Source organism: Vanessa atalanta, chromosome 11, assembly GCF_905147765.1.
Source record: "Vanessa atalanta chromosome 11, ilVanAtal1.2, whole genome shotgun sequence".
In the NCBI taxonomy this organism is placed as follows: Eukaryota; Metazoa; Arthropoda; class Insecta; order Lepidoptera; family Nymphalidae; genus Vanessa; species Vanessa atalanta.
The window spans coordinates 135,611-151,104 of record NC_061881.1 but is presented as its reverse complement, the minus strand read 5'-3'; the positions used below and the strand labels follow the sequence as shown (position 1 = coordinate 151,104).

Genomic DNA, 15,494 nt, shown 5'->3' with positions numbered 1-15,494 from the left:
CTAGTTCTTTAAATTATTTATAATTCATAAATAGATTATAATCAGGGTGACAATTGTGTCTATACTAATATAAAAAGTAGCTCACACTGCCTGTCTGTCTGTCCGTCCAAACCATTGATGATATTTGGTTTGAAGCAAGTCCAAGAAAGAACATATGTACTTTTTATGTTAACACCTGACGACCAACTGCTAAAATGCGAGCAAAGCAAAGCCACGAGCGCTAACTAGTATTTAATATAGTAATTTACAAGATACTACAACCTATACCGTCTACGCGAGTGAGAAATAAATTATGCCTGTTAGCATTTGGTGCACGTATTAAATTCCATGAGAGTTATTGAATTGTTGAATTCATAAGATTTTGTATTCATCCAAGTTTAAATCCAAACCGAATTGAATTCCGAAACTCTCCTCGCAACGAGGATAAAAATCTCTCTATTTTCTATATCATCTTGAACTTTGGAAAAATTAACAAGCTCCGTATCATTAAAAGATAGACCATTATTTTGGATGAAAAACACGAAATTAGCGCGGAAACAACTTCGCAAGGACTTTTCAAGAATAATATCTGATAACATCTAGTGCGCTTGGGGTGACCATCAGTTGGTTATTAATTTGGAATGTTGTACGTAGATAATGCCGAGCCGAGATGGCCCAGTGGTTAGAACGTGCATCTTAACCGATGATTTCGGGTTCAAACCCAGGTGCCTCCCTGGGTTTGAACCCGAAATCACTGAATTTTCATGTGCTTAATTTGTGTTTATAATTCATCTCGTGCTCGGCGATGAAGGAAAACATCGTGAGGAAGCCTGCATGTGTCTAATTTCAACGAAATTCTGCCACATGTGTATTCCGCCAACCCGCATTGGAGCAGCGTGGTGGAATATGCTCCAAACCTTCTCCTCAAAGGGAGAGGAAGCCTTTAGCCCAGCAGTGGGAAAATTTACAGGCTGCTAATGCTAATGCTAATGTACGTGGATACCAGTAAGTTATAAGGCAACTCAACACTAAATATATTTAAGGCAGGACGTATAAAGTCAATCGTCTCGCTAAACATTAAATAACATAAATAGGGTATGGCGTTTCAACGGTACCCATAAGTAGACTCTTGAATAGGGGATTATTTTTATATATTATAGATGTACAAAGACCTGGTGAAGAAAAATAACATCAAATATATATGTACTATCAAAGAATGGTGATGCAAATTATATTATATATAAACAAGTAATTATTATCAATAACTGATGCGTAATAGCCTGTTGAAATCCCTCTACTGGGTAAATACCCAAATGACAACAGGCTGTTCAACAGGCTGATGGCCATTTGGCTCATCTAGAGTTTGAATTGCATTCCGCCACACTTCTCTTTGATGCAGGTTGGCAGACGCACATGTGACAATATTTCATCCGAAACATGTAGGTGTTCCTTCATCGCTGTGTACAAGAAACATTATAGAAACAAATTAATTAAACGAATAATGACTCGGCAACTTGCCCGGGTGAACCCACAATTTTCCATCTCGACGACAAAAGATGCCGCAATATAGAAACATATTTGGTAACGAGCGCGTGGTCACCTGTCAGGTGTGTGCGAAGCCAACATCCTCGTGCTACTGTCAAGGCGATATAATTATTTGGAACCCGTTTCAATATCAGATTATTCCGCATATATTTTAATCAGAAAGAAAATTACAACAACATATCGATAACACGTCGTAATTACAGATCGCGGGAGCCGCCGCCGCCTCGTCGTGAATAATAATATAATATAATCAATGAGGAAAAACATCATTTTTTGCGAAAATGTTTATTTTTTCTAATACAATGTATGTTTGTCTGATTTGTGAGTAGTTTATGGGTTAAATCTCTAGATTGGGCCCATAAAAAGGTATTGAATTTCTTTTAACTTTAATAACAATCTGGAGTCACGTGCTTATAAAAACACTGCATTCATCGCGGTAGGCCCTGCACTCGAACACTTCTTTTTACTAAATAGGCAGGCAGACACCCGATGGTGAACAACCACCGCCGCCAATAGACATTAGCGCTGCAAGAAATATTCTACCATAGTAGTAAACCATACTAATATAGTAATTAACTCAAACTTTTACACGCTTTGTAATACAATTGTCCAGACCTTGTCGAACAAATCAAATAAGGTACCCATCAGAAGAATTTCAGACCTTCTCCATTATTCCACGTTCCAAGTGATTTACGAATGCAGGATACTCCTTTACGAACGTGTTACACCTACAATAACCATTTCCCTTTTGTAGACATTTTTCACTTCGATCTATTTTTATTTTTCCATAAGTTTCGAAAAATCTTCTTATTATTGCAGTCCTGATTCCCGTTTAAAACATATAGTATATCTGTATTTGCTGGGTAATTAAGCTCATCAAAGCGATTCTTATGAAAGTCGACGAATACTAAATCCATCTATCTCTATCTATCATTTATATAATATGTGTTACTTTAACATAAAACTTTAATTTATTAACTGGCAAAGTTTTGTCAAAGGTTATGTAGGCATATTATAACATTATGTAAATAAATTTGGAATAACTAAAATGATACTAATAATATATATTTATATCAATTATATTTGTAATTGTAATATTGACATTCTTATCTATGTAACAAAATAAAATACACACAATCAAAATTATTTGCAATTTACTACCAGTCGTATAAATAATATTTTATAGAGATATATATTTTATTTAATATATTCGTTATAAAAAAACTACTGATATATTCTTTTTTTTTAATATACTTAATTAAATTAAAACTTTGCGAAAACTGCGCGTTATTTCGATTACCGAAATATACATTACTGAAGCAGGCCTCCCGAGTACCTTTATATCGACATTTTTTAAGATTAAATTATAGATACTTGTAAGCGGAAACACGAATTTAGGAAATGATCTTTTACTTGCAAAGATTTTCATAATTCTAAAGAAACTCTTATACTTATGGGGGTTGCTTTTAAGATGCCTGTATTTTTATAATTTGATTATTAAAAAATGATTTTATATACATATTAAAATAAACATTAAACTGAAATTGCAAGGAATTGATAGAAATAGGAAATTTCAAAATCTTGTAATGTGAAGTAATAATTGCTTAAAACATAAAAGTAAACAATAAAACATATTTGATGATTATGAGTAAGAATACTTATAAATTATTTCTAAGATTTTTATAGATAACAATTAAATACAAAATAGCAGAAGCATTGCATTGATTTAAAATATTTTGCAGAAAAAAATGGATTCCCCTTTTATAAACTTTATGCGATAATTATTTCTGAGTAATCTAATAGGATTTTATTCGAAATGTTGTACATTTATTGCATGTTTATTGATTTGATAATTTGCACTTTTTAAACGTATTTAAAGAGTAAGAAACACATAATGTTAAAAAATCATAAAATAATATGTTCAGGATTAGAATGTCAATACAATGGGAAAATAAAAAATTAAACATTTACCATACAATACGCGGAGGCTATATACTGATGAATTAACCAATAAATACTTTGGTGTATTACACATAATAATAGATTTGATTTAATATTAAAGTTAATACAATTAACAAGCCCGGCGCGAAGAGGGGACTCGCATATATAGCGAAGATGCGCAGGCGAACTATCAACAGTGCCCGGCCGCGCATTCGCGGTACTTTTACGTTTTCAAACGAAATCATAGAAATTCAGTAAAAAGTTCCGTGAATAGAATACGAATTTGTGTGTTTCGGATTCTTTAAACTCGTGGTGAGTCTTGGTTATCACATATTATTAAATCTATTTATTAAAAATAATACGTATTCGACGATGATTCGTTCCATTGAAATATTTTTTTAATTCAAAGTTAATTATGAAGTCGGTTGTAATTTTGCAGTCGTGATATAATTAAGGGGAAAAATTATTTTCTGAGTTTTATCAGAATTCCGACCGCAGAGCAATCCTAATTATTATTCTTATATAAATTTGCAAACAAAATGTCGAATCCGAACGTGAATAATATCACATCACGCCCTTTTGTTGCAGAAGTGAGCCGCCCCAAGATGATAGCCCTTCGAGTAATGGTACGTCACAACTAAATAATATATTATAATTAGCCCGAGGATAGCGCACATTTTTTGAGGATTAACTGATAAATTGGGAGTTAAGCTTATCTCATTAAAGTGGTTCTGTGCATTAGGTGAATAAAACAATTATTGGTCGAAATTCGTCCATTAAATGAGTGTTTTTTGACCTGCGATACTAGTCTTTATTAAAACCGTACAGTGATATAAGATAAAACATTTATGGATCAGTTAATTTCATGTTTGCACAACAACTGTGAACAGTACAGTATTGGATTAAAACGCAACCCTTGCATAGGTGACGGTTTGAGAATAAATCTTGAACATCGTTAGCGTTAAACATCAAATTAAAAGTATAAATTTAACGCCCCAACAACATTCGAGCCCTCGACTTAGAAAATCTAAATATGGTTTATTTTAATTTGTTTTGCTTTATTTTGGACGTATACATATAAAACCATCCACTGACCACCATGCATTAAACGCCTGTTTAATTGTTTTACCAACCGTCATTAGCCGCCATTAGCCGATACCAATCATGCGCCACCTATTTTCAATTGAGGGTAGAAATGCTGAGGATAAAGTTCAATTTCGAATCAATTGAGTAAACGCTGTATAAACACTCGGACTCTTAATCAGTATACAGGCGGTACAAAACGGTGCTCATTGGGTAGCGCCTCCCCGATGATGTTCAAGTCTTGGACCATCAGGTAGGTGACCCAGAAGGTCTCTTATAAACATTTTTAGAGGATCGCCTAAGACGTCTATGTAACGTAGAGAACTCCTACTAATGATTTATTTATAATAAGATAATGTTGTTCACAAAACTTAAATTGATATCGAATATTAATTAATGAGAACTTTTTGAAAATATAAAAATATCAGAATAAACTTTTTCTATCGAGTAAACATTTTCAGTTATTTATTCTAAAACGGTTTTATAAATGGGTTTCCAAATTTGAAAATTTCACGTGACTTATCTTAGATAATTGTATGCGGGTGTATAATTCACTCTCCTTTTATATTGTTAATACAATTCGACGATATCAAAATCAGCTAGTTTCATTATAAAAATATAAATAAAAAAATCACGTCGTTACGCATTAAATGTAACCGAGATAAACTTGAACAACAACATATATTGTTATATGTTGTTGTTCAAGTTTATCTCATTATCAAAGCTCGCCGCTTAGAGAACAGAGTTATCGACTCGCACATAAGCACGTGTCCCATATATTTATCGTATCTCAAATTAAATATAAAATTTATAACTGAATACTTCAACTTAAATTTGACCCTAACTCAAAAAAACCCTAAATTCATAAAGCTCTTAATAAAATTATAGTGATCGAGAGTATAATTTCGACATTGGCCGTGTTTCTCGCTTATCCCAATTCCACTGAGAACAATGCGGCCGCGCGCAATGTGTGTGAATGTGTGGAGGCATACTTTTACACGGGAAAAACGAAAACAACGCGACTTTATCGTTACGTAACGCTAGGTCTGTACTGACATCTGTATTATATAGCGAATAAATATGTAAAGCTTCATTTATTTTATCATTCGGTCGAACAGTTAAAGACCTCATAAGCTATTGTATACATATAATACTTAGCTTACGATATAAATATCAGACAACATACTACTTACAAACATCATTTGAAACGACCACTAATAATATATGTTTAAGTTTAATAACATTATTATCACCGCAGTTAATATCAATTAAGCTCTTTAGACCGCGTTATAATGAAGTGGTAGTTCTTACTTTAATAATTAATTAAGTTGTATTTGGTTCCATTCCTTGCTTGAACTATTTTTATTACTATACATAGCATTAAGAACGGCTAGAAAGAGTTTCTGGCCCACGCCAAACCAAATAGTAATTTTAAAATACACTAAATATCATTAAAATATATCTGTCCCTGAGGCTCCCATCAGAACACACTCGAAATTATTTCAATGTCGTTCGCACACCCTGGGGAAAGTTAACAAGTACAAATACAATTACCATTGAAAATTAATTATAATGATATAAAAATAGAGTATAGAATAGAGCCTTTAATTTCGTTCATACCGACACCCAATCAGGGTCGTAACCCGCGAGCCTTAGACGACATTTGTAGCTGAGACCCGTCTATGGCTTTATTCAGATAAACTCATAGATCATTACCACAATTTGGCTCTCCGCTATAGTATTTAACGTCAAAGGCCGCAACACACGCCGTGAGCGTTGCGTCAGAGACCGCAGCGTTACGTCACACCGTGCGATATGGTGCTTAAGTGACGATAGGAGTGCTTAGGAATCACCTCTACGACTTTTACTTTGGGTATTCATTTATTTTTATGAGATTTTTGTGTCGGTTACGTCCATGTGGATTTTGAACTTAGAATTGTTCCTTGATTATCCCTAAGAGCATATTTTCTCAAGAGATTCGTATCGGCAAAGACAATGTAATTTTAAGAATTTGCCTATTCGTCTGTAACAAATCAATTATGTAATCTATTTTAAATATATTTCACCTTGGCAGGGTCACACGGGACGTTATATGATATAATGTTATAATGTTTAAATACACATAACCATTTAATACATTTGAAAGGATACAATAATAGATTTGATTATATATCAATTATTCCACACTATCTATTAAAGCTGGTTTCCCGTTTTAGCGGTCAAGTCGTCCATAACATAAATGTAGTTTTATACTCTCGTTAATTAAAAGCCATTCGTTTGATTGGAAACTCCTTTGACGCGCTGTTGTATTGTTTGTAATGGTGACCATTAATGCTTTCACGTTTGGACTGATACTTGAAGTTAATTATCACCTGAACGCGAAATTGTTGCCTTCATACTTACTGCATGATGGATATACGAATTTAACAAAATTAATATCTTTTACAATTACCCATAAAAGTATATTCATATCGATCTACCGAGATTTTTATAAGAAATTCGAAATAAACATCAATATTGCGACGGCGGTTCCACTATTCCACCCGTAAATTTATACAAATTCTAGTGTGCCAAAACGATTAGAATAGCGAGTAGAAAGTGCGAAGAAGGTCAAGGCCGACACACTTCCGCGCTGTGACGCAACCTCCGCCGCGCGCATCTCGCACACGTCGGAACTCCGCGAAGCTTTGACATGAGCAAGAACTAACAGCGATCGCCGTTGCCACAGACCGAGGAACTATAATACAACTTAATTTATCCAAGTTTTTATGGGTATAGTAAATAGTCAGGCAGATTAGTATGCATTTGGAAATGGATTAGATTTTTATATAATTATACCAAAAACTGTAATCAGAGAATAAGTTTTGTTATAAAAATTACTGGGTATAAAGCTTACGGAATTAATTCAAGATTTTAATCCGAATTCCAACAAAAATGAAACTAGACTTGAAATGTAGCCAAATATCAGATAAATTAAAGTCTTCGCTTGTTCCTGATTCAGAGCGCGCAGCCGCGTCCAGTACACTCGTGACCGGATTGTCAATGGCCGTTCCGTTCGTACGGAATGGTACCTTGATCGTTCATCTCGTGTACACTTAGCTCCCCTGCTAATTATTTAAGCAGTAATGTCATGTAAGCCGTCAGGCATTATGTGTTACCTAATTTAAAAACTTATATTCGCTCTAAAATTACTTTAGTCAATATTTCATATGCTCGATGAGGTCTCCTGTAATTGTAGGAGCTCATACATTTTAAAATATTATAACACATAAAAATTGTAAATAAAAATTGAAGCGGAAAAAGTGTTGAAATTTGAAATCAAGTGTGGCAATACTTGAATATACATATGAGTACAATAGCTATTTGTTCAGTGAACCGATTGAGATCTCGAACTCAAATTAAATTAGTAAGAGAATTTAAAGCGTTAACATTCTTTTGTTTGAAGTAATAGTTCGTTCATGACAAAGGCGAGTGTTCCCAGAATTCAGAGTTTAAAAAATGTGATAGCGCAGTTATTCAATAAAACAACGATTACTATCACAATCCGTCTATACTGTTGTTGTATGCCGGCATTGTACTCACTGCTATCTCTACGTGCTCTCTAAAGCCAGTGAAATCGCTTCACTAATAGTATTATGATTAGCAAGTGAGAATGTTTAGGTTTTGCGACCGACGACAGCATCGTTGACGCCTAACGAGCGAAAAGCATAGATTCGTATTAAGTTCCTTATTAATTGTAACAAATACAGATACACAGATAATAAAGGCTAGAACTTTATCATTGCAATAACAGTTATGAAAGTTAAAACCAATAAAAATAAATTTTTACGAGCATAATCGTTTACAAAACTTCAATTATTCGAAATTAGTCTAAATTCCAATCCCTTAGAAGACTTAAGCACTGAAGTATAATCCAAAGTGTATCTGAAGTATAATTAAATTCTCATCATTTCATAAACTCGCATAACATTAGGCTCTAGACGGTTAAATGCAATTATATTTAAAATGGGCGTGTATTCAAATATTACGTTTTACGCAACACTTTTTATCTCCACTTAATCTCACTCGCGAAAGTTCTCTAAGCATTTGACGAACATCAAGCAACATAATTCTTCATGTACAATAAATAACTCGTGACAGCAAATCTACAAAGATTCGGTCATAGTTCACACTCTTAAATCATTATGTAAGTCAACATTTAAAAAACGTTACCAGCTACATTGCCGTTTTGCCATTGACTTTTAATGATAATAATGAAAAAACTAGTTAATGGATGATGTTCAAATTCAAACAAACGGCGTGGTCTCGCTAGCGCCACTTTTACTTCCGCTACCCGGCGGCGCGCACGCACGCTATGTCCGTTATGTCACACGAAATATTTGTATTTATACGTTATCTCGAAGACATGCATTACAATAATTATACGTATTCTTATTAATGCGTTATGAATTTCCTATTTTAGATTTTTTTTTAATAAATAAATGAACTATTCAAAATAAAAATTAAGCACCCACATAATCAATTAATCGCTTATAACACAAAAACTTAAAGTAATTATGTTTTTTTAAGATTTTACTATATGTATAGAAATATATCGATGTATAGAATAAATAACAAAAAATCGTTCACTCAATCTAGTCTGCACAATAGAATTCTGATGACTTCACCAACCTTTGAGACACATTACTGAGATAGTTCTGACGCAACGCGAGGAAACGGGAAACCGTTCACCTTTCCATTCATCTTTGATATTGGAAAGTGTCAGGGGGCATTGTGCGGGGTTCCGCGACACATTCGACGTCGCTTCCGTTAATACATCTTCGTACGTCGAATTCATTGATCGTGAGAAATTAAAAGTACTAAAATAGATCGTTAACGTTCGACATTTATTTTCACATACGCTATTTAATAATCTCACTTGGGATAATATATTTTATGGCGTCTAATTAATTGAAGCGGATAAAAAGAGGAACTTTTCATGTAGAAAATATTTTCACATTAATTCTCACAAACAAATTCTTGCGCTGATATCTGAAACTTCTTAATTATGGGTATAAAATAAGTTATCACATTTCTTTTCTTAAATGTATATTTGGCATTTTATACAAAATTTCCCCTTCGCCTGTGCTCACTGACAGTTCAAGAAGTATAAACCACTCCAAACTCCGTCTAAGCTCCGCCAACCGTGAGGTTTAATATGTTACATCCGTTGTGCCTGCAATTACTCTGGCTTACTACCCTTAAACCGGAACACAACATACAACGACAGAATAAATACTTCCCGCTTTTGTTAAATTAAACATTCACCAAAGACTGGTGTCGCTGCTCTTAAATGATTCTTATTATCGCAAACTACACAGTTCGTAATGAGATCAAAACAGTAAAGAACAAACTCCAACAGTTAAAATATTAGTATAATTGGAGTAGCAGTAGATTACACGTTTAAAGGCAACAATGGTATCGCTTCGTTCCGCTTCCAGAGATGACATGTTCGCAAATAAATAAAGCGGTGTTGCGAATTCGATTTGCACAATTCGGAACAATACCGCGTCTTGCGTTTGCCTTCCAAGTTCCCGTGAGACTAAACACCTCTTTGATGTGATTATCTCTCATCTGATTTGCATAGTTTCTCTATTTAAGAAAACGCCCTTGGCGTACTTAAAGATTTCCATCGGAAACAGTTACGCGTATACCTATTTCAATTATCTGAGTAATATTTGGGATCTAAATTGTTAGGTACTCGTATACATGACGAATTAAAAACATTAATATTTATTTAATTAACATAGTAATAGTAAAAATAAATGTGAGCTCGTTGTAATTGCCTCAAAATAAATACATCATGAACGCATAAAATGAAGTATATTGAGTATCATGCTAATTATTATAAGCTCTAGGAGTTGACATTATTAAACATAGCTGCGGTCGCCTAGCAATGAACACAAATACTTGAACCGTAATGTAATAAGTTGTGGCATGTTACATAAGTAATCGATCACGTGAGCTATACATCATTGTCAAATAAAAGGTGCGACACTTCGACGGTCCGCTGTAAGTTATCGAGGACTGTATCGAACAATCTGGAAAAGTTTCGTCTTCTCTACAACTCTGTGACACACATTTAATAGTTTCCGTAGTTTTCATAATTAAGTTCATGAATTCTGATCGAACAAGAATACAACTTGTAACGGAACTAGTACTTCCTAGTATAGAAGTCAACTAGCATGAATCATCTTAAGAAAAACTTACAAATCAAGAAGACATAAAGTAGATAGTTTAGTATTCCAGTGCAATATTAATGGCGTGCTTAAGATGCTGGCAGTAATGTAGCGAAGAGCATCACCACCGAGAACAGTCAAGAGGCGACCGGCCATTTAAATTTGCATTCTATAATGACGGCGCTTTGTTTTAACAAAGTTCTGTTACTGCAGTCTGTTTCGACATCTTTACTTTTGTGTCGTGGCTTAATGTCCCAAACACAATGTCTTCCTTGTGTTGTTATTATTTGACAAACAAAACACCTTTTTGAATATAATAGCAAATATAAGGCATGTTACTCGTGTACATTTAGATGATTAAAAAACGTGGAGACAGTATGTATTTGTTGATTTCCGTACGACATTCCAAACTCAACATTTTTGTCCTGCAGTATTCAAAATATATTGTTAGGGCCTACCAAATGAAGTAACGTACCAAGTGAAGTAAGTAAGTTTTGATATCATCTCATCATTCGTATATGGTATAATTTCCTAGTAAATACATTTGACCCATGTGAAGGTAATCAACGATGATATAGAGACATAGTGGGCGAGACAGGGATATAAAGTTTGTCACTGATACGAATTTAATCGTTTTATAATGAAAGGTATACTGTCTCCAGTGTGAGATAAGTTTGCGTTATTTTTCTCTAAAAAACATTCGCCGTGATTGCCTTTTGTTTTAACGCAAAGCATAAACTGAGATCGTATTATAAATATTCATTAAATTCAGATTAAACAATTTAACTTATAAAAAGAGAAAGACGCCTAGCAATTTACAAATACACAATGCTTATATTTCGCCAGCTACCATCCATGGTTTCACTACAACCTCTTTTTTTGTCACGTGTTAAGTACTTGGTTTAACAAAAAGAGCTGCGAAATTAGAATGTGCACTATAAATCGTGAATGGTTTTGTTTGTCGTGTAAGACTGATACTCTAAAACCCAAAACTTACCACTAACTCTCATATTTAAAAAACCATCACGAACACAAGTTGGCGAGTTGATAATAAGTTTATATAGCTCGCTGCTCTAAAACTGGATCTCGATATATTTATTTAGAGTACTTAATAATACGAACTTCACTTTCATTAATAATGCATGAAAACTAGCTATTCAGAGTTCTATCCGAACATCTAAAGGATGCGGGAAAGCGGTGTCTACGCACGTAACTCACGTTGGATGACTACAAAGTACATGTAATGAGGAGAAATAGATGATTTTGAGGTAAATCACCCATTTCACCAATCTCTTCTCCCATTTATCTCCACTTGCCGTGGTTTGAATCCAAATTTATTCGTACCTTTTTATACGTCAGTTAAAACAAATGACATTCATAAAATGTGAAAATTATACAAGTAAAAAATCTTTCATGATATTGATTTAGATTTTAGAATTTGAATTTGCATTTGAATTTAAGAGAATCTCATTTCATTTAATTAGTCTATTATTCAATTGCGTAAAACATTCCAACCTCTTTTGTTTATTTTAGCAAACCGACTTATAACGTGTATTTTATTAAGGAATAAATTATAAACTACGAATTATGATTCAACATTATGAAACTGATGTAAATAAGCAGTTTCTATATTTAAATCAGTGATAAGAACCTCCATTAGGTCGCTGCCGAAATGCGGTTACATAACCAAGAATGTTGCGGTATTTCGGTAAATAGTGAGTTGGCCGTATTCCAGCAACAAGTAAACATTACATGGACAAGTTAAATGTACTTCTGCGACATTACACGTTATGATGAAATAAATGATTTTTGTTTCTGATTTTAAAGTGATTAAAGCTTTGTGGATTTTTTATATATTAAGTGTATCAACCTATAAGAAAAAAATAAACAATTTTTTGGTTAGGTTAGCAAACTTAGACACTATTATAAATAATAAAAGCTGCTACAAATATTTGATTTCGAGCAAATCTTTTTAAGGCTGATTGGAATTACCCTTTCGATTAATAGATTTCAAACTTGGGCTAAGAAAGATGTATCGTGGTCATCGGTCCGGGTACCATTGCCCCGATATAATATCTTGTTACGTTTTTAACAATAATAATTATGCTTTCAGTTGTCTTTTTTACCAATGCCTAGAAAGTGTTTCTTCAGAATACTAAATCATATGGTCACTTTTACAGCTGCTGGGAGTCATGATGGCGGTGACGCTGGCGGCTGCCACACCGCGCAAGAACCACAAGCGAGAGGGTAGGTGTAATATACTTACTTAATTACTATAAACCAAACATGACTCGTGTACTATTCGAACTGACTTAGCTATTCGTCTTATCGTATATTGAAGCTTATACACCCCGATCTCATCCAAGTGTAATGATATAAACTGAGAACATATAACTAAAAAAAATTAAGCACCTATTCCTCTATTTGCAGCTCCGCTTAGCTCTTCTTATGGACCACCCTCCTTTGGAGGCGGTGGTGGCGGAGGCGGTGGCGGTGGCAGCTACAGGCCTTCTTCGAACTACGGTGCCCCTCGACCATCCTCAAAATACGGACCGCCATCAAGACCATCTAGTAGCTACGGTGCCCCGTCCAAACCACATGGACCTCCTTCATCAAGTTATGGTGTCCCTAGGCCACCGTCAACTAGCTACGGTGTTCCAACAGGTCCCTCCAGTTCCTACGGAGCGCCTAAAGGTTCAGGCTCATTTGGGGGATCAAGCTCTTTCGGTGGCTCTGGATCATTCGGTGGCTCTAAGCCATCCAGCTCATACGGTGTTCCATCCAGCTCATACGGTGCTCCATCCAGCTCATACGGTGTTCCATCCAGCTCTTATGGTGCTCCATCGTCAGGTAGCTCATTTGGCTCAGGTTCCTTTAGCTCAGGAGGTAGTTCCTACAGTTCAGGAGGTGGCATTTCTTCCTCCTACGGGGTACCATCTGGGGGCTCGCATGGAGGCTCACACGGAGGATCAGGCGGTGGCATATCCTCTTCCTACGGTGTACCATCTGGAGGCTCACACGGAGGATCAGGCGGTGGCATATCCTCTTCGTACGGCGTACCTTCTGGAGGTTCACATGGAGGCTCACATGGAGGCTCAGGAGGTGGTATATCATCCTCTTATGGTGTACCATCTGGTGGCTCCCACGGAGGATCAGGCGGTGGCATATCCTCTTCCTACGGTGTACCATCTGGAGGTTCCCATGGAGGCTCTCACGGAGGATCAGGCGGTGGCATTTCTTCTTCCTACGGTGTACCATCTGGAGGTTCCCACGGAGGCTCTCACGGAGGATCAGGCGGTGGCATTTCTTCTTCCTACGGTGTACCATCTGGAGGTTCCCACGGAAGCTCTCACGGAAGTTCCCACGGAGGTTCAGGAGGTGGTATTTCTTCCTCTTATGGTGTACCATCTGGTGGCTCCCATGGAGGTTCAGGAGGTGGTATTTCTTCCTCTTATGGTGTACCATCTGGTGGCTCCCATGGAGGTTCAGGAGGCAGCATTTCCTCTTCTTATGGTGTGCCGTCCGGTGGCTCCCACGGTAGTTCAGGAGGTGGTATTTCATCGTCGTATGGTGCACCAGCACCTTCAGATTCATATGGAGCACCTGTTCCTTTGTCATCTTATGGCGCTCCATCCTCAGGCGGCCATGGCTCTGGTAGCAGTTCTGGATTTGGTAGTTCCGGATTTGGCAGCAGTAGTTTTGGAAGCAGCGGATTTGGCAGTAGTGGTCCATCATCCAGCTACGGAGCACCATCTAGCTCATACGGAGCTCCTAGCGGAGGTGGCTACAGCTCAGGAGGCTCTTCTGGAGGTCATAGTTCTGGTGGCTATTCCTCTAGCAGTCATGGCTCTGGTAGCGGTTTTGGCGGATCTGGTGGATACTCTGGAAGTTCTGGCGGATATAGTTCTGGAAGCGGATCAGGTGGCTACTCATCAGGTGGCGGATCAGGTGGCTACTCATCAGGTGGTGGATCGGGAGGTTACTCGTCTGGAGGCTCCAGTGGTTACTCGTCTGGAGGTTCAGGTGGTCATGGTTCAGGTGGATACTCATCAGGAGGTGGATCAGGTGGCTACTCATCAGGCGGCGGATCGGGTGGTTACTCTTCTGGTGGTGGATCAGGTGGCTACTCATCAGGTGGTGGATCGGGCAGTTACTCTTCTGGCGGTGGATCAGGTGGCTACTCGTCCGGAGGTTCCGGTGGCTACTCCTCAGGAGGTCACAGTTCCGGTGGCTATTCCGGAGGAGTACCAGCCACTATCAGCCAAAGCTACGATTCAAGCGGTGGCTATGTATACTAAGTATTTGTCAACTGTATTCAGCTGTTGATAGCGGTCGATGATATTAGTCAACTGTCAGTCAACGATCCTCGATGGCATCGCAGAAGCATGATCAGTATTAAGCAGTTACCGGGATGTAAAAAGTAACGCGTGAGTTGTAACACTTAAATAATGGTTCTCCAAACCCATTCGTAATCAGTCCTCACCGTTAGGTTGTAGTCTCGTCCTCATTAAGGCGAGGTTGTAATGTGCACTTCATGACAAATTTTATTATTTTGTCCATCGCTGATTGGAAAGTATCTTTAAGTTAAGTGTAACAAACAAATGTACAAAACCTTTAGTATTTAAGTTAAAAGATTTTATATAGAATAAAATGTGTAAATAATTATTTTCTAGTTTTATTTTATACTTTGGCCCAAATGTTAGCACAAGAGTACACAAACATCTGATA

The 15,494-nt window shown here is 36.4% G+C and overlaps 1 protein-coding gene across 6 annotated transcripts; it reads left to right on the top strand.

The window, feature by feature from the left end:
* Window positions 1-3,655: 3,655 nt before the first annotated feature.
* LOC125067300 (loricrin) lies at window positions 3,656-15,431 on the top strand. Of its 6 annotated transcripts, none has more exons than XM_047675816.1 (5): window positions 3,656-3,777; window positions 4,054-4,091; window positions 12,947-13,013; window positions 13,197-13,733; window positions 13,917-15,431. In XM_047675816.1, the coding sequence occupies exons 2-5, from the start codon at window positions 4,071-4,073 to the stop codon at window positions 15,062-15,064; spliced, it is 1,773 nt and encodes a 590-aa protein (XP_047531772.1). In that variant the 5' UTR covers window positions 3,656-3,777; window positions 4,054-4,070; the 3' UTR covers window positions 15,065-15,431. The 6 variants fall into 6 exon arrangements, with proteins under 6 accessions (XP_047531772.1, XP_047531768.1, XP_047531771.1 ...); XM_047675812.1 differs by having other exon boundaries at window positions 13,197-13,859; XM_047675815.1 differs by having other exon boundaries at window positions 13,197-14,030; window positions 14,100-15,431.
* The last annotated feature ends 63 nt before the right edge of the window (window positions 15,432-15,494 follow it).

Bases quoted from the DNA above. Each gene is read 5' to 3' on its own strand.
- LOC125067300 (XM_047675811.1), top strand. From the start codon at position 4,071: ATGATAGCCCTTCGAGTAATG. The intron at 4,092-12,946 runs GTACGTCACAAC...TCACTTTTACAG, and splicing joins TGATAGCCCTTCGAGTAATG to CTGCTGGGAGTCATGATGGC. The intron at 13,014-13,196 runs GTAGGTGTAATA...CTCTATTTGCAG, and splicing joins CAAGAACCACAAGCGAGAGG to CTCCGCTTAGCTCTTCTTAT.